Here is a 20,488-nt window from a genome sequence, read left to right on the forward strand (position 1 = left end):
AACCAAGCCGGCCGTGGAGGTGAGTCTAAGCTTTTGTTATTTTACCTGGGGTGAACATGTGGAATAAGAAGAGGTTGTCCTAGTATTGGACAATACCTTTAATTTTACTCTGCAGTTCATACAAAAGTTATGCAGGCTCTGAAAGATTTCCGCACCCGCGGAAAAAAAACGCACCGAAATCCGCATGCGTTTTGTTGCCTTTTTTTTCGGTTTTGGTGCGTTTTTTTCCGCGGGTTGGTACATGTGTTTTAATGCATTCAATGCAATAAAGCACATTGAAGAAAAGAAAAAAAAAAAGGTAATTTCCTTCTTAGATAGATAGAGAGAGATAGATAGATAATGGATAGATAGATGGATAGATAAATAAATAGAGGACAGATCAATCAATAGATGGAGTCCCTGTGAGGACACACTGCAGTTCTCATGAGCAGTAATGTGTTCACATTACCGACCATGAGAAATGACCTGTAGTTACCTCTCTGCAGGCTTGTTACGAGACTGCATTCAGTACAGTGTGTCAGTCGCGGCTGGATGCAAGCGTCGTGGGACCTCGATGGATTACGCCAGAGCTGTGTGTTGGGAGGGGTTAATAAAGGGGTGAAAGAGTGGCTTTTTTGCTTTTTTATTTAAAATAAAGGATTTTTTGGTGTGTGTGTTTATTAACTTTACTTACGGGTTAATCATGAAAGCTGTCTCATAGACGCTGCCATGATTAAGCCTGGACTTAAATGGCAGCGATCCGCTGCCATTTAACTCCTTATTACCTGGATTGCCCCCGCATCACAGCAATCTGGAAGAGCTGGGGATACTCCGTGACTGTCGCATCCATTATGAGGCAGTGGCGGGCTGATATTCTCGGCTGCGGGAGGGGAGCGCATTAACCCTGGCCCTCGCCCTTCCCAGCCTGAGAATACCGGGCTGCCGCTGTGTGTTTACCTCGGCTGGACGGTAAAAATACGGCGGAGCCCGCGTTTTTTTTTTTTTTATTTTTATATGTACGTTTGATTTGTATGTGTATTCTATATGTCTGTGTGTGATATGTGTGTGTTCACTCACTGCTCCACTTCCTCTTCCTGTCATAATGACATCACTTCCCTGCAAAACGCAGGGCAGTGATGAACATTATGTCCCGAAAACGCAAAATACTGCATGGAATAACGCAGGAAAATGTAATGAAACACACAGAATTTGCTGCCTGCATTATTCCCTGCGGGATTTCACAATTACATTACAGTCAATTGAGTGAAATCCCGCAGCTATCTGCGGAAAAGAACTGACTTGCAATTGTTTTTGCTGCGGGAATCCCGCAGCAAAACATGCATCTGTCAAAATCCGCCTAGTATGCACAGCATTTTTTTTCCCCCATAGTATTTGCTGGTGAATCACTGCAGAGATGTTATGAACATTTTCTGCAGCGAAACATGCAGCAAATCCGCGGTAAAATCCAGCAAGTGCGCACAGGGCCTAAGACGCACTTTCCCTCCCAAAAATTTGGGAGGAAAATGAGGGATGCGTCTTAAAATCAGAATATAGCTTACGGGGGGGCTGTCTGTGCGGCGACCGGGTGCGCTCGGGTGCCTATGGCTGCGTGCGGGCAGACGGGTGCCTGTGGCTGCGTGCGGGCAGCCGGGTGCCTGTGGCTGCATGCGGGCAGCCGCGTGCCTGTCTGTACCGGCTGCCTCTCTGTCCTGGAGGCTGGCCGCCTCTCTGTGCGTGCGGGCGGGCGGCCTGCTGGCTGCCACTCTGGGCGGGCGGGCGGCTGTTCGGCAGGTGTCCCAGTGTGTCCGCGGTCCCAGTTTCAAATGATGGCGCCGGGAGTCAGCGCGTGCGCAGATGGAGCTCTTGGATGATAGCTCCATCTGCGCATGCACCGCTCCAGGCGCCATCATTTGAACCGGGTCCGCAGACCCACTGGGACACTCACTGCACCGACCTGCTCCACCACACACCCGCTGCGGCTGTCGCCACGGATCCGCCGCTGATGCCACTGCGGATGCCGCCGCCACTGCGTGCACAGACCAGCTGCGGCTGATGCTACTGACCCACCGTGGCTGATGACACTGACCTGCCACGGCTGATGCTACTAACACCTCTGCCTCCTGTGACCCCGCTTCACCACCACTGTTCCCCTTCTTCGGTAAGACAACACAAATTAGGGTGCGTCTTATAATCCGGTGCGTCTTACAAAACGAAAATTACGGTAGTTTTCTACTTTTACTTAAAAAAATTAGTATAAATAATGAGGGGATGTTTGCCATATTTTAATTTACGGATGCCATTTTTGAGTTCGTACAACTTTTGATGGACAGAAGCTAAGAATGTGGGCATTGTTTTGTTTTAACTTACAGCATTCACATTGTGGGATAAATGATAACATTTTGTTTTATTAGTGGCTTTGATTACGGCAAAACCCAATTTAACTAGTTTTCAGAAAACATCACTTTTTAATGAGAAAAAAAAATTATGTAGTGAGGGATGTCATGATTGAAAGACTGTGAGGATAGAAATCGATTTTCTCCCGTAGCCATGCTTTCAGTGTGGCGGCCAGGCGACATTTTAATGCTATTTACATGTAGGTTAGTCGTATATCTGTAGTTACGTAGCATTTTTGAAACTGATAGATTCCTTTTTACGACAGGGCTTTATAACAATTTAAATCTAAATTAATGACATGCACGACTGTGTCTGGGAAAATGCATTGTGATAAAACATGTAATGTAGTTCTATGTGATAGCTTGACATTTCATGTGTGTATGATAGTGAAAAACCTACTAGTCACATAAATCTGGTTCAATACCCTATGTCTTCTCACTGATATAGCTTACATACTCCATATAAGTTTGCAGCATGTGCAATTTGTCACCATGGTGCCTAATAGATTAACTTTCTGGAGACATTTTATTAACCCCTTAACGACCTTGGACGTACTGAGTACGTCATGGTGACATGGTGCTAAACGACCCATGACGTACTCAGTACGTCATGGCGAAATCGCGGTCCCGGAGCCCCGGGGAGTGAAATTTGTTTACTTAAACGGTAGATTCGGGAAGGAGGGGACCTCTGCCTGACCTCAGGAGGGGTGGTGCCTCCTCCCCGAACCTACAGAGGCTGTGATTGGCTGATGAACGCCGCTCAGCCAATTACAGCCACTGTAATGTTCCAGCCATTGAAAATGGCTGGAACATTGAAATCCAGCCCTGATCAGTGCTGCTGTAGCACTGGCCATTGGCTGGAGCTGGGTGATCGATGCTTCACCCGCCCCCAGCTCTGATTGGAGAGACCGGTCTTGTGACCGCTCCCTCCAATCAATGTGGATCTGCGGCCTGTGACCGTCCCTGGAAGCCGAGGAGAGCGGTAAGTTGCTGTCCCCGCCGCCCACCCGCCCGCCCCTGTCCCCGATCGCCCCGCCATGCTCCCGCTCCACCGCTGTCCCCGCCGCTGTCTCCGATCGCCCCGGCGCCATGCTCCCGCTCCACCGCTGTCCCCGCCGCTGTCTCCGATCGCCCCGGCGCCATGCTCCCGCTCCACCGCTGTCCCCGATCGCCCCGCCATGCTCCCGCTCCACCGCTGTCCCCACCGCTGTCTCCGATCGCCCCGGCGCCATGCTCCCGCTCCACCGCTGTCCCCGCCGCTGTCTCAGATTGCCCCGCCATGCTCCCGCTCCACCGCTGTCCCCGCCGCTGTCTCCGATCGCCCCGGCGCCATGCTCCCGCTCCACCGCTGTCCCCGCCGCTGTCTCCGATCGCCCCGCCATGCTCCCGCTCCACCGCTGTCCCCGCCGCTGTCTCCGATCGCCCCGGCGCCATGCTCCCGCTCCACCGCTGTCCCCGCCGCTGTCTCCGATCGCCCCGGCGCCATGCTCCCGCTCCACCGCTGTCCCCGCCGCTGTCTCCGATCGCCCCAGGGCCATGCTCCCGCTCCACCGCTGTCCCTGCCGCTGTCTCCGATCGCCCCGGCGCCATGCTCCCGCTCCACCGCTGTCCCCGCCGCTGTCTCCGATCGCCCCGGCGCCATGCTCCCGCTCCACCGCTGTCCCCGCCGCTGTCTCCGATCGCCCCGCCATGCTCCCGCTCCACCGCTGTCCCCGCCGCTGTCTCCGATCGCCCCGGCGCCATGCTCCCGCTCCACCGCTGTCCCCGCCGCTGTCTCCGATCGCCCCGCCATGCTCCCGCTCCACCGCTGTCTCCGATCGCTCCCGCTCCACCGCTGTCCCCGCCGCTGTCTCCGATCGCCCCGCCATGCTCCCGCTCCACCGCTGTCCCCGCCGCTGTCTCCGATCGCCCCGCCATGCTCCCGCTCCACCGCTGTCCCCGCTGCTGTCTCCGATCGCCCCGCCGCTGTCTCCGATCGCCCCGCCGCTGTCCCCACCGCCGCTCCCGATCCACCGCTGCCCCCGCCGCCATGCTCGCCACTGTCCCCGCCGCCGTCGCACCCACCTTTTTCAGCCGCTGCTGCCCCCGAATCGGCCCCCACTGTTCCCGATCGGCGGCTGCCGCCGCCTCCTTCATCGGCTGCCCCTTCTCCATCGCCACACCTCCTATCCCTCCATGTGCTGCAAGCCACCCTCCCCCCACGTGGGGGGAGGGTGGCTTGCAGCACATGTGGGGGGAGGGTGGCTGGCTTGCAGCACATGTGGGGGGGAGGGTGGCTGGCTTGCAGCACATGTGGGGGGGAGGGTGGCTGGCTTGCAGCACATGTGGGGGGGAGGGTGGCTGGCTTGCAGCACATGTGGGGGGAGGGTGGCTGGCTTGCAGCACATGTGGGGGGAGGGTGGCTTGCTGTGCTAGCCAGCCACCCTCCCCCCACATGTGCTGCAAGCCAGCCACCCTCCCCCCACATGTGCTGCAAGCCAGCCACCCAGCCACCCTCCCCCCACATGTGCTGCAAGCCAGCCACCCTCCCCTTACATGTGCTGCAAGCCACCCTCCCCCCGGGGCCCCCCCTCCTCCATGTGCCATCTCTCTCTCCCATCAGACTCTCCCCCCCTCCCCGATCTGCTGCCTGCTCTCTCCCATTTTCCATCTACTGCCCCCTCTCACCCTCCTCGATCTGTTGCCTCCTTCATCTGCTGCCTCTTCTGTCTGCTGTGATCCTGCTGCCTAGATCCATCCTGTAAGGTAGGTATCCCCATCTCACCTCCCCCCCCATCCTCTGCCGCTCCTCCATCCGCTGCGCCATTTCCCATCCATCCGCTGCGCCATTTCCCATCATCCATCCGCTGCGCCCTTTCCCATCCTCTGCCGCTCCTCCACCCGTTGCGCCCTCTCCCATCTTCCATCCGCTGCGCCCTTTCTCATCTGCCGCCCCGCCCTCTCGCATCGCATTATCCAGCGCAGTTGCTCGCTTCCAGACTGCAGTGGATGATGCGATGCGAGACTCGTGCATTGCTCTCACGTTTGGCACTGGTCTTGGCAGGCGCTCATTTTTTTTTTTTTTTCTACTGATGTCTGTATTTTTTATTTTGCCAAACTAATTTTTTTTGTATGGGGGGGGGTCTAGTTTCCAAAATGGGATCACATGTGGGAGAGCTCCATTGTTTAGGCACCTCAGGGGGTCTCCAAATGAAACATGGCCTCTGCTAATAATTCCAATCAATTTTACTGTGAAATGGCGCTCCTTCTTTTCTGAGCCCCCTCCGTACGCCCAAACAATTGATTTCCACCACATATGAGGTATCGTCGTACTCAGGAGAAATTGCACAATACATTTTATGGTGCATTTTTTCCTGATACCCTTGTGGAAAAAAAAGCTACCTGTTTGAAAAAACAATTTTGTGGTAAAAAAAATAAAATATTTTCACGGCTGAACATTACAAACGTTTGTGAAGCCTCCAGGGGTTCAAAGTGCTCCCTAAACAGCTAGATAAATTCCATGAGGGGTCTAGTTTCCAAAATGGGGTCAATTGTGGGGGAGCTCCATTGTTTAGGCACTTCAGGGGGGTCTCCAAACGCAACATGGCGTCCGCTAATAACTCCAACCAATTTTGCTGTGAAATGGCGCTCCTTGCCTTCCGAGTCCTGCCGTGCGCCCAAACATTTGATTTCCACCACATATGGGGTATCTGCGTACTCAGGAGAAAATGCACAATACATTTTATGGTGCATTTTTTCCTGATACCCTTGTGATAAAAAAAGCTACCTGGTTGAAGCAACAGTTTTGTGGTAAAAAATTTTTTTTTTCTTTTCACGGCTCAACGTTATAAACTTCTGTGAAGCCCCCAGGGGTTCAAAGTGCACATCAAACATCTAGAAAAAATATTTGAGGGCTCTAGTTTCCAAAATGGGGTCATTTGTGGGGGAGCTCCATTGTTTAGGCACCTCAGGGAGTCTTCAAACCCGACATGGTGTCCGCTAATGAGTGCAGCTAATTTTGCACTCAAAAATTCAAATGGCGCTCCTTGCCTTCCGAGTCCTGCTGTGTGCCCAAACATTTGATTACCACCACATATGGGGTATCTGCGTACTCAGGAGAAAATGCACGATACATTTTATGATGCATTTTTCCTGATACCCTTGTGAAAATACTAATTTTTATGGCTAAAGTAACATTTTTGTGTTAAAAAAGTAAAATTTTCATTTTTTCTTCTACATTGCTTTGGTTGCTGTGACGCTCCTAAAGGGTTAATAAACTTCTTGGATGTGGTTTTGAGCAGAGTGAGGGGTACATATTTTAGAATTGGGTCACTTTTGGGTATTTTCTGTCGCCTAGGTTTCTCAAATCACTCCAAATGTGATGTGGTACCTAAAAAATTTTTTTTTGTAAATTTTGTTGGAAAAATGAGAAATTGGTGATGAACTTTGAACCCTTCTAACTTCCTAACAGAATTTTTTTTTTTTTTTCAAAAATTGCGCTGGTGTAAAGTAGACATGTGGGAAATGTTATTTAGTAACTTTTTTGTGTGACATATCTCTCAGATTTATGGGCATAAAATTTCAAATTTTGAAAATTGCAAAATTTTCAAAATTTTCGCCAAATTTCCGAAATTTTCACAAATAAACGCAAAACATATCGGCCTAAATTTACCACTGACATGAAGTACAATATGTCACGAAAAAACAATCTCAGAATCGCCAGGATCCGTTGAAGTGTTCCAGAGTTATAACCTGTCAAAGTGACACTGGTCAAAATTGCAAAAAATGGCCGGGTCTTTAAGGTGAAAACAGGCTGGGGGCTGAAGGGGTTAATGTCGATGCTTCACAATCATACACTTAAGGCTATGTCCGCACGTTGCTTTTTACCTGCTTTTTACCTGCTTTTTTGCTGCTTTTTCAACTGCAGCGTTTAATGGCAAAATGGTTGTGTTCTGCTTTTCAAGCAAAGTCTATGGGAATTTGGGTTTCTTGTCCGCACTATGCAGTTCAAACTGCAGCCTTTTTGTTGCAGAACTTTGGTCAAAAACTCAGCTTTGCAGTGCAAAACCCAAATGGCAAAAACAATTGACATGTCAATTGTTTTTGCCATTTGGGTTTTGCACTGCAAGGCCTTGTGCGCACTAGGCGTTTTTGCCGCGTTTTTAGCGGCGTTTTTTACCGCGTTTTTGTGCTGAAAACGCAGTGACATTGCTTCCCCAGCAATGTCAATGGGTTTTCATAAGTGCTGTCCGCACACAGCGTTTTTTTTTAGCTGCGTTTTTGTGGTGACCACAAAAACGCAGCATGTCAATTATTTCTGCGTTTTCCACTGCGTTTTTCACTCATTGAATTCAATGAGATGTTAAAAACGCAATGAAAAACGCATATAGCCGCGTTTCTATGACTAAAAATGCAGCTATAAACGCAAGGGGTGGGTACTACAGTGACGTGTACAGGAAGAGGATTCCTTCTGTTGGTAAACACAGAAGCATGAATCCTCCCGGTACCGTCACCGCTGTCTCCACCTCCCGTCCTGTGCATGTCAGCTCCGTGCGGCGCCATGTCTGGGCGGGAGGTGGAGGCAGCGGCGAAAACCAAAGTGAACAGTAGAAAAAAAAAAAATGTCATATATACTCACCTGTCCGCAGGGTCCCGGTGCCATGCCCGCTTCCAGCTCCTCCCGGTACCGCCGCTCTGGCTGTGTGCAGTCTCCCCGGGGCAGGACCTTGCTTGCAGGACCTGGCGGTGGTCACCTGATGCAGTCACCTGACGCATCAGCTGATCGCGGTGTCGCCGGCTTTTTCGCGCCCGGCCGGCTATCAGCTGATCCTGCCGTCAGGGGACTTCATCAGCTGATTACCGGCAGCTGCTGCAGCGATCGGACGGGATCAGACTCCTGTCCAATCGATCGCTCCAGGAGCTGCCGGTAATCAGCACATAAGTGAGTATTATTTTTTTTTTTTTTGCACGGATGCATCAGCTGATTGTATAACCGGCTTTTATACAATCAGCTGATGTGTGATGTGATTCAGGCACTTGATCCTGACAGATCATCTGATCGCTTTGCCTTCCAGCAAACCGATCAGATGATATTGGATCCGGATTGGACGGCGCGGGACCCTAACCCAGGATTACTGCGGAGGGGGGGTTTATTTCAATAAAGATGGAGTCACTAATTGTGTTGTGTTTTATTTCTAATAAAAATATTTTTCTGTGTGTTTTTTTTTTTTATCATTACTAGAAATTCATGGTGGCCATGTCTAATATTGGCGTGACACCATGAATTTCGGGCTTAGGGCTAGCTGATAATATACAGCTAGCCCTAACTCCATTATTACCTAGCTAGCCACCCGGCATCAGGGCAGCTGGAAGAGTTGGATACAGCGCCAGAAGATGGCGCTTCTATGAAATCGCCATTTTCTGGGGTGGCTGCAGACTGCAATTCGCAGTGGGGGTGCCCAGAAAGCATGGGCACCCTGCACTGTGGATTCCAATCCCCAGCGGCCTAGTTGTACCCGGCTGGACTCAAAAATTAGGCGAAGCCCACGTCATTTTTTTTTTTTAATTATTTCATGAAATAATTAAAAAAAAAGGGCTTCTCTATATTTTTGGTTCCCAGCCGGGTACAAATAGGCAGCTGGGGGTTGGGGGCAGCCCGTACCTGCCTGCTGTACCCGGCTAGCATACAAAAATATGGCGAAGCCCATGTCATTTTTTTTTTCTTTTTGGGCAAAAAAACTGCATACAGTCCTGGATGGAGGATGCTGAGCCTTGTGGTTCTGCAGCTGCTGTCTGCTCTCCTGCATACACTAGTGAATGGAGGATGCTGAGACTTGTAGTTCTGCAGCTGCTGTCTGCTCTCCTGCATACACTAGTGAATGGAGGATGCTGAGACTTGTAGTTCTGCAGCTGCTGTCTGCTCTCCTGCATACACTAGTGAATGGAGGATGCTGAGACTTGTAGTTCTGCAGCTGCTGTCTGCTCTCCTGCATACACTAGTGAATGGAGGATGCTGAGACTTGTAGTTCTGCAGCTGCTGTCTGCTCTCCTGCATACACTAGTGAATGGAGGATGCTGAGACTTGTAGTTCTGCAGCTGCTGTCTGCTCTCTTGCATACACTAGTGAATGGAGGATGCTGAGACTTGTAGTTCTGCAGCTGCTGTCTGCTCTCCTGCATACACTAGTTCTGCAGCTGTCTGCTCTCCTGCATACAATGAACATTTTGAAGAAGGAAATGACATCAGACCTTTTTTTTTTTCATCAACAATCTTTAATGGCATTGTGCACTGATTAAAAACGCAGCAAAAAACGCACCAAATCGCGGCAAAAACGCATGCGTTTTTGCCGCGTTTTTTAGCCGCGGGTGCGTTTTTTTAGACAACAACGCACATAAAAACGCAGCGTGAAAAAAACGCCTATTGCGCACATACTCCAAAGCTGAGTTTTTGACCAAAGTTCTGCAACAAAAAGGCTGAAGTTTGAACTGCATAGTGGGCACAGGAAACCCAAATTCCCATAGACTTTGCTTGAAAAGCAGAACACAACCATTTTGCCATTAAACGCTGCAGTTGAAAAAGCAGCAAAAAAGCAGGTAAAAAGCAACGTGCGGACATAGCCTAAGGCTATGTGTCCACGTTGCTTTTTACCTGCTTTTTACCTGCTTTTTTGCTGCTTTTTCAACTGCAGCGGTTAATGCCAAAATGGATGTGTTCTGCTTTTCAAGCAAAGTCTATGGGAATTTGGGTTTCCTGTGCCCACTATGCAGTTCAAACTGCAGCCTTTTTCTGGCAGAAATTTGGTCAAAAACTCTGCTTTGCAGTTCAAAACGCAAATGGCAAAAACAATTGACATGTCAATTGTTTTTGCCATTTGGGTTTTGCACTGCAAAGCTGAGTTTTTGACCAAATTTCTGCCAGAAAAAGGCTGCAGTTTGAACTGCATAGTGGGCACAGGAAACCCAAATTCCCATAGACTTTGCTTGAAAAGCAGAACACATCCATTTTGGCATTAACCGCTGCAGTTGAAAAAGCAGCAAAAAAGTAGGTAAAAAGCAGGTAAAAAGCAACGTGGACACATAGCCTAAGGCAGCTTTACACACTGCGATATCGGTACCGCCATCACCATCGTGCGTACCCGCCCCCATCGGTTGTGCAACACGGGCAAATCTCTGCCCCGTGTCGCACAACATCGCCCGGACCCGTCACACGGACTTACCTTCCCTGCGACGTCGCTGTGACCGGTGAACCACCTCCTTTCTAAGGGGGCGGTTCGTTCAGCGTCACAGCAGCGTCACTGAACCGCCGCCCAATAGAAGCGGAGGGGCGGAGATGAGCGGGAAGAACATCCCGCCCACCTCCTTCCTTGTGCATTGTGGCCGGGAGGCAGGTAAGGAGAGTTTCCTCGTTCCTGCGGTGTCACACGGAGCGATGTGTGCTGCTGTAGGAACGAGGAACAACTTCGTTACTGCTGCAGTAACGATATTTGAGAATGGACCCCCATTTCACTGATGAGCGATGAGCGACGATGCAAAATCGCTCATAGGTGTCACACGCAACGGCATCGCTACAGCGGCCGGATGTACATCACAAAATCCATGACCCCAACGAGATCGCTGTAGCAATCTCGTAGCGTGTAAAGCCCGCTTAAGGCTATGTGCGCACTTTGCTTTTTTTCATGCGTTTCAGCAGCGTTTTGAGCTGCAGCGTTTTAATGCAAAATTGCATGCGTTTTGATTTCCAGGCAAAGTCTATGGAAAATAGGGCTTTCTTGTGCGCACGATGCATTTACAAACGCTGCATTTTAGTTGCGGAAAATTTGTCAAAATCCCTGCGTTTGAGGCCTCTGCCACACTCACGTGAAAATCACGCATGTGCCGCGAGACACGTATTTTCCTTGCGTGTAGGTAAGTACGTGTCTCCGGTACGTGCGGGCCACGTGTGTGCTCCGTGTGTTATCCGCGATAACACACGGATAACCGGTAATTTGCATACTCACGTGGTCCTTCCTGCTGTCTGTGGTGCTGATCTTCGGTCTCCAGCCCTGCCGTCTCCCCGCTGCTGCTGCTGCCGGCCGCAATGAAGTGAATATTAAATGAGCATAATGAGCGGCGGTCGGCAGCAAGTGACAGCAGCGGCAGAGACAGGAGGGCAGGAAAAGGTGAGTAAAGATTTGTTATTTTTTTCTCTGACACATGTGTTTCTCCGGCGCATGTCACACGGGACCGGATCCACACTACATCCGTGTGGTACGGGTGCGGGCCGTGTGACACCCGTGATGCCGGAGAAAAACGGACATTTCAGCGTGTTGGAAAACGCACACACGTACAAAAGGACACACGTTCCGTGTGGTTTTACGTGTATGTGCCTGCTACCATAGGGTAGCATTGGTGTATGTGTCTCCGTGCCGCCGGTACGTGAAAAAACTGGCAAACATGTACCGGCGGCACGGATGTGTGTCGGAGGCCTGAAGAAGCAGCATGTCAATTGTTTTTGCCATTTTGGCAGCGTTTTAAGAACATTGAAGTCAATGAGAAATGTCTAAACGCATATTTTTCATGAAAGAATGCGTTTCACTTGCTTTTTACTAGTGATCTGCATGTGTTTTTGACATAATAAACGCAGGTCTTTCGGTCTCTCTCTCTGTCGGTCGGTCTCTCTCTCTGTCTCTATCTCTTTCTCTGTCCATGTCGGTCTCTCCCTCCCACCCCCTCCCTCATACTCACCGATCCACGATCACCGGCGTGGCGCTGCGCGGTGTTCACACTGTGGCGGCTTCTCCTCTTGAAAATGCTGGACGCTCATTAATCCATCACATATTCCCTGCTTCCTCCGCCCAACGGTGCCTATGATTGGTTGCAGTCAGACACTCCCCCACGCTGAGTGACAGCTGTCTCACTGCAACCAATCACAGCCGCCGGTGGGCGTGTCTATATCGAGCAGTTAAAAAAATAAATAATTTAAAAAAAAAAAAAAACGATGTGCGGTCCCCCCCAATTTGGATACCAGCCAGGGTAAAGCTACACGGCTGAAGGCTGGTGTTCTCAGGATGGGGAGCTCCTACTAAGCTTAGCTGCCACTAAGTCCTAGGTTAATCATGGCAGGCGTCTCCCCGAGATAACTTCCATGATTAACCTGTAAGTTAAATAAAATAAACACACACATCCAAAAAGTCCTTTATTTGTAATGAAAGACAAAAAACCCACCTCTTTCACCACTTCATTAACCCCCTCAAAAACACCTCCAGGTCCGAAGTAATCCACGCAAGGTCCCACGACGCTTCCAGCTTTGCTACATCGGAAGCTGACAGGAGCGGCAGTTGAACACCGCTGCTCCTGTGAGCTCCATGCAGCAACTGAAGTGAGTCGCGCGATCAGCTGTGCTTTCACTGAGGTTACTCGCGGCCACTGCTCTCAGGTGGAGGACTGCAGCTGTGGCCGCGAGTAACCTGAGTGAAAGCACAGCTGATCGCTCGACTCACTGCAGTCACTCAGGGGATTTGCGGTCACAGGTGAGACCTTCACATGTGATCGCAAATCAGGCTGCGACACAGAGAGAGACGCGCAATGTCAGTGAAATCGGTTGAAGCTCTGACGTCACTGCTGCAGACTCCTGTGTCCTGGCACTGACCTCGGAGGTTCATCTGAGTTCATGACAGCACACAGAGACAGAATCGCGGGATGACATTGAAGTCGGGTGCAGTTCATCCGAGTTCATTCTCATCGCTCGACTCTGTCTTTGTCTGCTGTCAGCGGACATGTAGCAGAGCTGAATTGCTGGGGGAATGCACTGACAAATGCATCCAAAACCCAAGCAAAATGCATCCAAAATACATGCGTTTTGGATGCATTCTTTTTGTCAACACGCAGTGTCACATCTGCCAGAGGGTGCTTTCTTTTCCGCACTGGTCAGAACGCAACGTGCACACATAGCCTTATAGTGAAGCCAATTTTGTTTTTTCATTTGTCGATAACCACATGTCACATTACTATGTACATTTTTTTTGTTTCTGTTTCGGTACCAAAATATAATGTATCCACAGACAATATTATTTCTCTAGAGATTGCCAATAGTAAAATTGTAAAACCTTTTACAGAATGAAGAGCTATTCAGCCTGCATCATAATTATGGACCTTCCTTTCCTAACCACTCTACAAACTGTGAGGACTCATCCATTTTCTACACACCTTGGTCTGGGTATATTGATGATATGAAGCCAATAGCTTCAACACAGGTCAAGGCCAAGTAAGTCAGTGCTGTTATATATTTACTCTAAATCACATATTTGTTATTACTGTCAGTATTGTTATTAAAAGGGCTGTCCGCTCTTAAGCTACGATTTTGCAGTCACTCTTTGTGACTTTAGTCTTGTGAATCCTCATATCACGCACACTGAGCTCTGTGAGGATTCTCCATCACCGGGAGCAGGCTGTTGTGTGACCGCAAATATGCGATTAGCTTGTATTCGGCGAGGCCGGATACAGTCTAGTCGGCACGTGACCACATGTATACAAATAGCATATTTGCTGTAACGTGCCAGCACCAGAGAAGCCTTCACAAGTCTGCTTTTACGTACAGCGACTGCAGACTTGTAGCTTTAAGTCTGTGTCCGCACTTTGCGTTTCCACCTACGTTTCAGCTGCTTTTTAGGTCCATTTTGAACTGCAGCGTTTTCATGCCAAAAGGCATGCGTTATGCATTTCCATAATAGTCTATGGAAAATGTAGATTTCTAGTCCTCACTTTGCGTTTTAAAATGCTGCGTTTAATTTGCATAATTTGTGGCAAAAACCATGCGTTCAAAGAAGCAGCATGTCAATTGTTTTTGCCATTTCTGCACCGTTTTGCTAACATTGAAGTCAATAAGCAGTATTAAAAAGCAACAAACATCAAAATTCCTGTGTTTTACATGCTTTTTAGCTGCAGAAAGAGTGCGTTTTTTACTTCAAAAACGCATGTTTTTCAGACATTAAAATAATGGAATAATATGTCCCTTTACACACACACATAGTCCGACAATTAAATTTTTGATAATTATGATTTTATTGCTATTTTGGCAATAAATATTATAAAACCGCTATAATTTCATGAAATATAACTATTTTCTTAAATAATTCAAAAATTATATATGTTTTGCTTTTTTTCCTCTTTTTTCATTCTGTTTGACTATTTAATCTTTATTTAGCAGTGTCTTGATGTTCAAAATGCATCTGTCAAAACGCAAGGGAAAAAGCATGTAAATAGCGCTGAAAACGCATCTAAAACGCGGTAAATACGCATGCGTTTTTAGCGCTAAATTTCTGAAAAAGGCAACTTTGGCTAAATCAATTAATTCCAAAACGTGCGTTTAGAAATGCAACTAGGACGACGCAAAGTGCGGACATACCCTTAGGGCGACTTTGCACACTACGACATCGCAGGTGCGATGTCGGTGGGGTCAAATCGAAAGTGACGCACATCCGGCGTCGCTGTCGATATCGTAGTGTGTAAAACCTTTTTGATACGATTAACGAGCGCAAAAGCGTCGTTATCGTATCATCGGTGTAGTCTCCGACATTTCCATAATGCCGGTGCAGCGACAGGTACGATGTTGTTCCTCGTTCCTGTGGCAGCACACATCGCTGTGTGTAAGGCCCCTTTCACACGTCAGTGATTCTGGTACGTTTGTGCTTTTTTTTAAACATACGCAGACCCATTATAATGAATGGGTCTGCTCACACATCAGTGATTGTTCACTGCACGTGTCTCCGTGCGGCGTACCCGTGTGTGCATGATTGCCGCACGGAGACATGTCCATTTTTTTCTGGCATCACTGATGTCCCACGGACCACGCAGTGGTGTGGTCCGTGAAACACGTGCCAGAAAAAAACGTGCATTTAAAATAATAAACATTTTTACTCACCCGGCTTCAGCGGCGCTCTCTGCAGCCCGTGCAGCTTGCTGCTTCTAAGCCGGCTCATTACTGTCACGCATATTAATGATGCACGACACAGCCGACCCGGAAGCAGCTGCTGCAGGGGTCAGCGCCGGCCGGATGCTGCACCGCGGGAGCGATCAGCACCATGGAGAGCGGGAGCGCGCACAGGTGAGTTAATCTCTAAGTGCAATCACGGGTCACGGAGAACGGAGCCCGGATTGCACTTAGACAACCCACGTGTGCCGTAATTCACGGCACACGGAGGGACATGTCCGTGTCTTACACGCCAGTGAAAAACGTCAGTGTTTTTCACTGACGTGTGAAACGGGCCTAAAGCCGCAGGAGCGAGGAACATCTCCTTACCTGCGTCCCGGCTGCAATGCAGAAGGAAAGAGGTGGGCGGGATGTTTACATCCTGCTCATCTCCGCCCCTTCGTTGCTATTGGCCGCCTGCCGTGTGCCGTCGCTGTGACGCTGCACGTCCCGCCCCCTTAGGAAGGAGGTGGTTCACCGGCCAGAGCGACGTCACAGGGCAGGTGAGTGCATGTGAAGCTGCCGTAGCGATAATGTTCGCTACAGCAGCTATCACAAGATATCGCATATACGACGGGGGCGGGGACTATCGCACTCGACATTGCAGCATCGGCATGCGATGTAATATGCAAAGCCGGCCTTAGACTGGACAACCCCTGTTTTCTATAAAGAACAGATTATGTAAACAAATAAAAATAATAAACCTAATTAATGATATAGCTCCTATCTATATACATGACACTGTCCCTGCTGCTAAGAACTACAGCCAGGTTCTTTTTTTAATTGAATGGTAGCTGAGATGCAGTTCTTGACAAAGGTCACTAAACAATATACGCACCTGTGGGGTTCCACTCCATACATAGTTTACAGCTGGTTGGTGGTGGGGTGTGCCAATGTCAGACCTCTATCAATTTAATTTTAATGACCTATCTTAATGCACCACTCCAGAATTTTTTTTTTGCACTGCTGGAGTGGCACTTTACCTCTAAGTCCCCTGCCTCCTGTCTTATACTCCCCTTCCTGTGGCTTCACCCTTTATCATCTCCACTCTGTCTGGCTTTGGCGATTCGTGATCTGCCAGCGTGCTTCAGTGTTTCATGGAGCACGCCTGAAGGTCACAACTCATTGCATCTCTATGGAATCCTCGTTCTGGGATCCTTCTGGCTTTCATAGAGATGCATTGAGACCTTTTTGAGTAACTTCTGACTTCCGGCCAGTCAGAAGTTACTGTCACAAGATGGCGTCGTGCGACCATAGCAGCGTCAGTAAATGGTGAAGCCACCAGAAGGTGAGTATATGACCGGGAACTTACATTTAAAGTGCCACTCCAACGCTGAAAACAAAACATTGTAGTGGTGCTTTAAAAAATAAGGCCTAAGCCACACGGCATAAAAATGGATGCGAGTGGAGTGCGAAAAAAAAAAAAATCGAATGCATTACACTCGGACCAATATTAGCCTATGTCCCAGCACCTATGAGCGATTATTTTCTTAGCCCTAATTGGACCGAGAAACAATTGCAGAATGCGGCGACTGTAATGCAATCCTGTTTTCTCTCGCACCCATTCAAGTCTATGGGGCGAGAGAAAAAGCGCACTGCACTCGCAGTACACCGGTGTCTGCAAGTGCAGGGCGAGAATGGCAATAGCCGGCTACGGAGGAGAGCGGGAGATAAATCCCTCCCTTCCCTCCACAGCACCGGCCCTCCCCTCTGCAGCACCGGCCCACACCTCCACAGCACCGTCCCGTCCGCCCCGCAGCTGAGGTCCGCTTGCACGATCAGACCTCAGTCGCAAAGACACTCACATGAGACTCGGCTCTGCTGTACTGCCAGCGTCAGCCGAGTGTCACGCTATGGGATCGCAGTAATCCCCGTGTGGCCTCAGCCTGAGGTGTTCAATATCACAAAAGTGGACAACCCTTTTAACAAGCCTTTTTGTGAGCTTTACAGGAAACCTGTCACTTAAGCCTGCTTTACACCTTACAATTCTGCATACGATATCGTATGCGATCGTACCCGCTCCCATCGTATGTGCGGCACGTTCAATTTGTTGACCGTGTCGCACAATCGATTAAAAGCTGTCACACGTACTTACCCTTCCATACGAACTCGATGTGGGCGGCGAACATCCACTTCCTGGAGTGGGAGGAATGTGCGACTTCACGCGGCAGCCGGCCAATAGAAGCAGAGAGGCGGAGATGAGCGGGACGTAAACATCCAGCCCACCTCCTTCTTTCCGCATTGCCGGCGGGACGCAGGTAAGATCTGTTCATCGTTCCCGGGGTGTCACACACTGCGATGTGTGGTACCTCGGGAACAATGAACAACCCGACGTGCAATTTTTAGGAAATGAACGACGTGTATGCGATGAACGGTTTTACGTTCAATCGCAGTCGCACGTTGCTGTCACACGCTACAACAACACTAACGATGCCGAATGTGCGTCACTTAAGTCGTGACCCCGCCGACACATCGTTAGATATGTTGTAGTGTGTAAAGCAGCCTTTTAGTTTCCCTCTTGTAATCAACCCTCACTGCTGTATTTCTTTTGTAAGAGCTTGACAAATTGCATGTTTCATTCATCATGACCGCACAGAATATATGTAAAAATTACAGTCCTGTAAGTTGGTAAATAATGTAAAAAAAAAAGAATAAAACAGAGATAACGCTGCGCACAGAACCATGCTAAGGGCCCGCATCTGTGGTTGTAAAAGTATGCACCTTATAGAATTTAGAAAAGGTGTTAATGGACCTTATAGCAGCCTTAGAAACCTGAAGGGCCGAAGCCAAATGGCAGACACCACTCAGAGTAATCCCTAATTCTGAAAGGGGGAGTTTTGGCCTTGGCATTGTAGGCCTCAATTATGGCTAAGCAGGGCCAGCAGGAAATGGCTACCTTCTGGGTTGACGAACAAGACGTCATATAGTCTGAGGAATGAAGTGACTGACAGGTAGAGATGGATACCCCTGAATACATACAACTTTTGTAGAGACCTCTCCTTATGATGGAAAGAGGAGCTGGAAGTTGGAAACCACCTGATGAAGTAGGATAATTAGCGGAGGATTACCTTGTCCTGGTGGAGGGTTCGAAAGGGCAACTGGTAGGAAAGAGATGCCAACTCACAGAACGTCTGGAAAGAGGTTACAGCAAGAAATGCAACTTTCCAAGAGAAGATGAGGTTGAAACCTTCCTTACAGGGAATCTGTCACCAGGTTTTTGCCACCTAATCTGAGAGCAACATAATGTAGGGACAGAGATCCTGATTCCAGCGGTGTGTCGCTTACTGGGCTGCTTAATGTAGTTTTGATAAAATCACTGTTTAACCAGCAGTAGATTATCATTAGAGGACTACTTGGCGTGCTGCAGGTAGTCCAGCATATTGATGAGCTCTGTATAACTTCTAGATCTGCAGTAGAGAAAACTTTGATTTTTTTCAAAATGACATCAAACAGCTCCGTATGTGACACATCACTGGAATCCGGGCCTCTGTCTCTACATTGTGCTTGTCTTAAGGTACCGTCACACATAACGAGATCGCTAGCGAGATCGCAGCTGAGTCACGGTTTCTGTGACGCAGTAGCGATCCTGTTAGCGATCTCGTTATGTGTGACATCTACCAGCGATCAGGCCCCTGCTGTGAGATCTCTAGTCGTTGCAGAATGGTCCAGGCCATTTTCTTCAAAGGCGATGTCCTGCTGGGTAGGACACATCTCTGTGTTTGACACTGTGTGACAGGGTCACAGTGACTGCTGAGATCGTTATACAGGTCGCTACTGCGTCCTTTATCGTTCCTGCATCACTGGTAAGATCTGACTGTGTGACATCTCACCAGCGACCTCCCAGCGACTTACCTGCGATCCCTATCAGGTCGCATCGTTTTCGGGATCGCTGGTAAGTCGCTGTGTGTGACTGGGCCTTTTGATGGGGGATCCAAAAGATGGTGACAGATTCCCTTTAAAAGGTTCACAGTGGGCTGACTGAAAAGTGTTCATCATCAGATTAAGGCCCTGTGGAGATACCGGAAGTTTCTATGAAGGAACTCAATGAGATGTGGACTGCTCACATTGCTAGAATTTAGCGTTTTACCTAATGTTTAGGATCAGCAGAAGTGGCTTTCTGCCCAGTGAAAGACAATTTGTATTTCTGATAATTACCGTATTTTTCATTTTATAAGACGCACCACATTATAAGACGCACCCCTAATTTGGAGAAAAAAAAGATAGAAAAGAAAATATGGGGTCCGTTTTATAATCCGGTGGTGTTTTATCAGGGGGAGGTGGCAGCAGCGGAGCGGGTGTCACAGGAGGCAGGGGCGGTACTGGAGTACTGCAATGCTACCAGTGGTACAGAGGGGGCCCCAGATACTCACTGCGGGTGCTGCTCTGTGCGGGGCTGGTGACATAGCTCTTTTCTGTGCAGGGCTGGTGACGCGGCTCTGTTCTGTGCAGGACTGGTGACGCTGCTATGCTCCGTGCGGGGCTGGTGACGCGGCTCTGCTCTGTGGGTGGCTGGTGACACGGCTCTGCTCTGTGGGGGGCTGGTGACGCGGCTCTGCTGTGCGGGGGGCTGGTGAAGCGGCTGTGCAGGGCTGGTGACGCGGCTCTGCTATGCGGGGCTGGTGACGCGGCTCTGCTCTGTGGGGGGCTGGTGACGCAGCTCTGTGGGGGGCTGGTGATGCGGCTCTTCTGTGAGGGGCTGGTGAAGCGGCTGTGCGGGGCTGGTGATGTGGCTCTGCTGTGCGGGGCTGGTGACGCGGCTCTGCTCTGTGGGGGGCTGGTGACGCAGCTCTTCTCTGTAGGGGGCTGGTGATGGCGCTCTTCTGTGCGGGGCTGGTGAAGCGGCTGTGCGGGGCTGGTGACGCGGCTTTGCTCTACTTTGCGCTGGAGGTGAGGGCTTCAAATAATGGCGGCCGAAGTCAGCGCATGCGCAGATGAGAGCTTGAGCTGTGAGCTCCATCTGCGCATGCGCTGACTCTAGGCACCATTATTTGAAGCCCTGACTGCCGACATCTTCAGAATGACCGCCCGCCGCACATTGCAGCCCCACGCAGAACAGAGCAGTGCAGCCCAACCCCGCACAGAGCAGTGCAGCCCCGGACAGTGCAGAGCCACGTCACCATCCCCGCACAGAGCAAAGCCGCGTCGCCCAATGCACAGAACAGCGCCGCACAAACCAGTATTGGCAGCACACA

At 49.7% G+C, this 20,488-nt stretch overlaps 1 protein-coding gene across 2 annotated transcripts in view; it reads left to right on the forward strand.

The window, feature by feature from the left end:
* MEIOC (meiosis specific with coiled-coil domain) overlaps positions 1-20,488 on the forward strand; it is a 201,684-nt gene that overhangs the window by 40,659 nt on the left and 140,537 nt on the right. For both annotated transcript variants that reach the window (XM_075350248.1, XM_075350249.1), the window contains one exon: positions 13,444-13,592. In XM_075350248.1, the coding sequence (XP_075206363.1) occupies positions 13,444-13,592 (149 nt within the window). The remainder of the gene's footprint in view (positions 1-13,443; positions 13,593-20,488) is intronic.

The sequence above is a fragment of the Anomaloglossus baeobatrachus genome, chromosome 5 (assembly GCF_048569485.1).
Source record: "Anomaloglossus baeobatrachus isolate aAnoBae1 chromosome 5, aAnoBae1.hap1, whole genome shotgun sequence".
Classification (NCBI taxonomy): Eukaryota; Metazoa; Chordata; class Amphibia; order Anura; family Aromobatidae; genus Anomaloglossus; species Anomaloglossus baeobatrachus.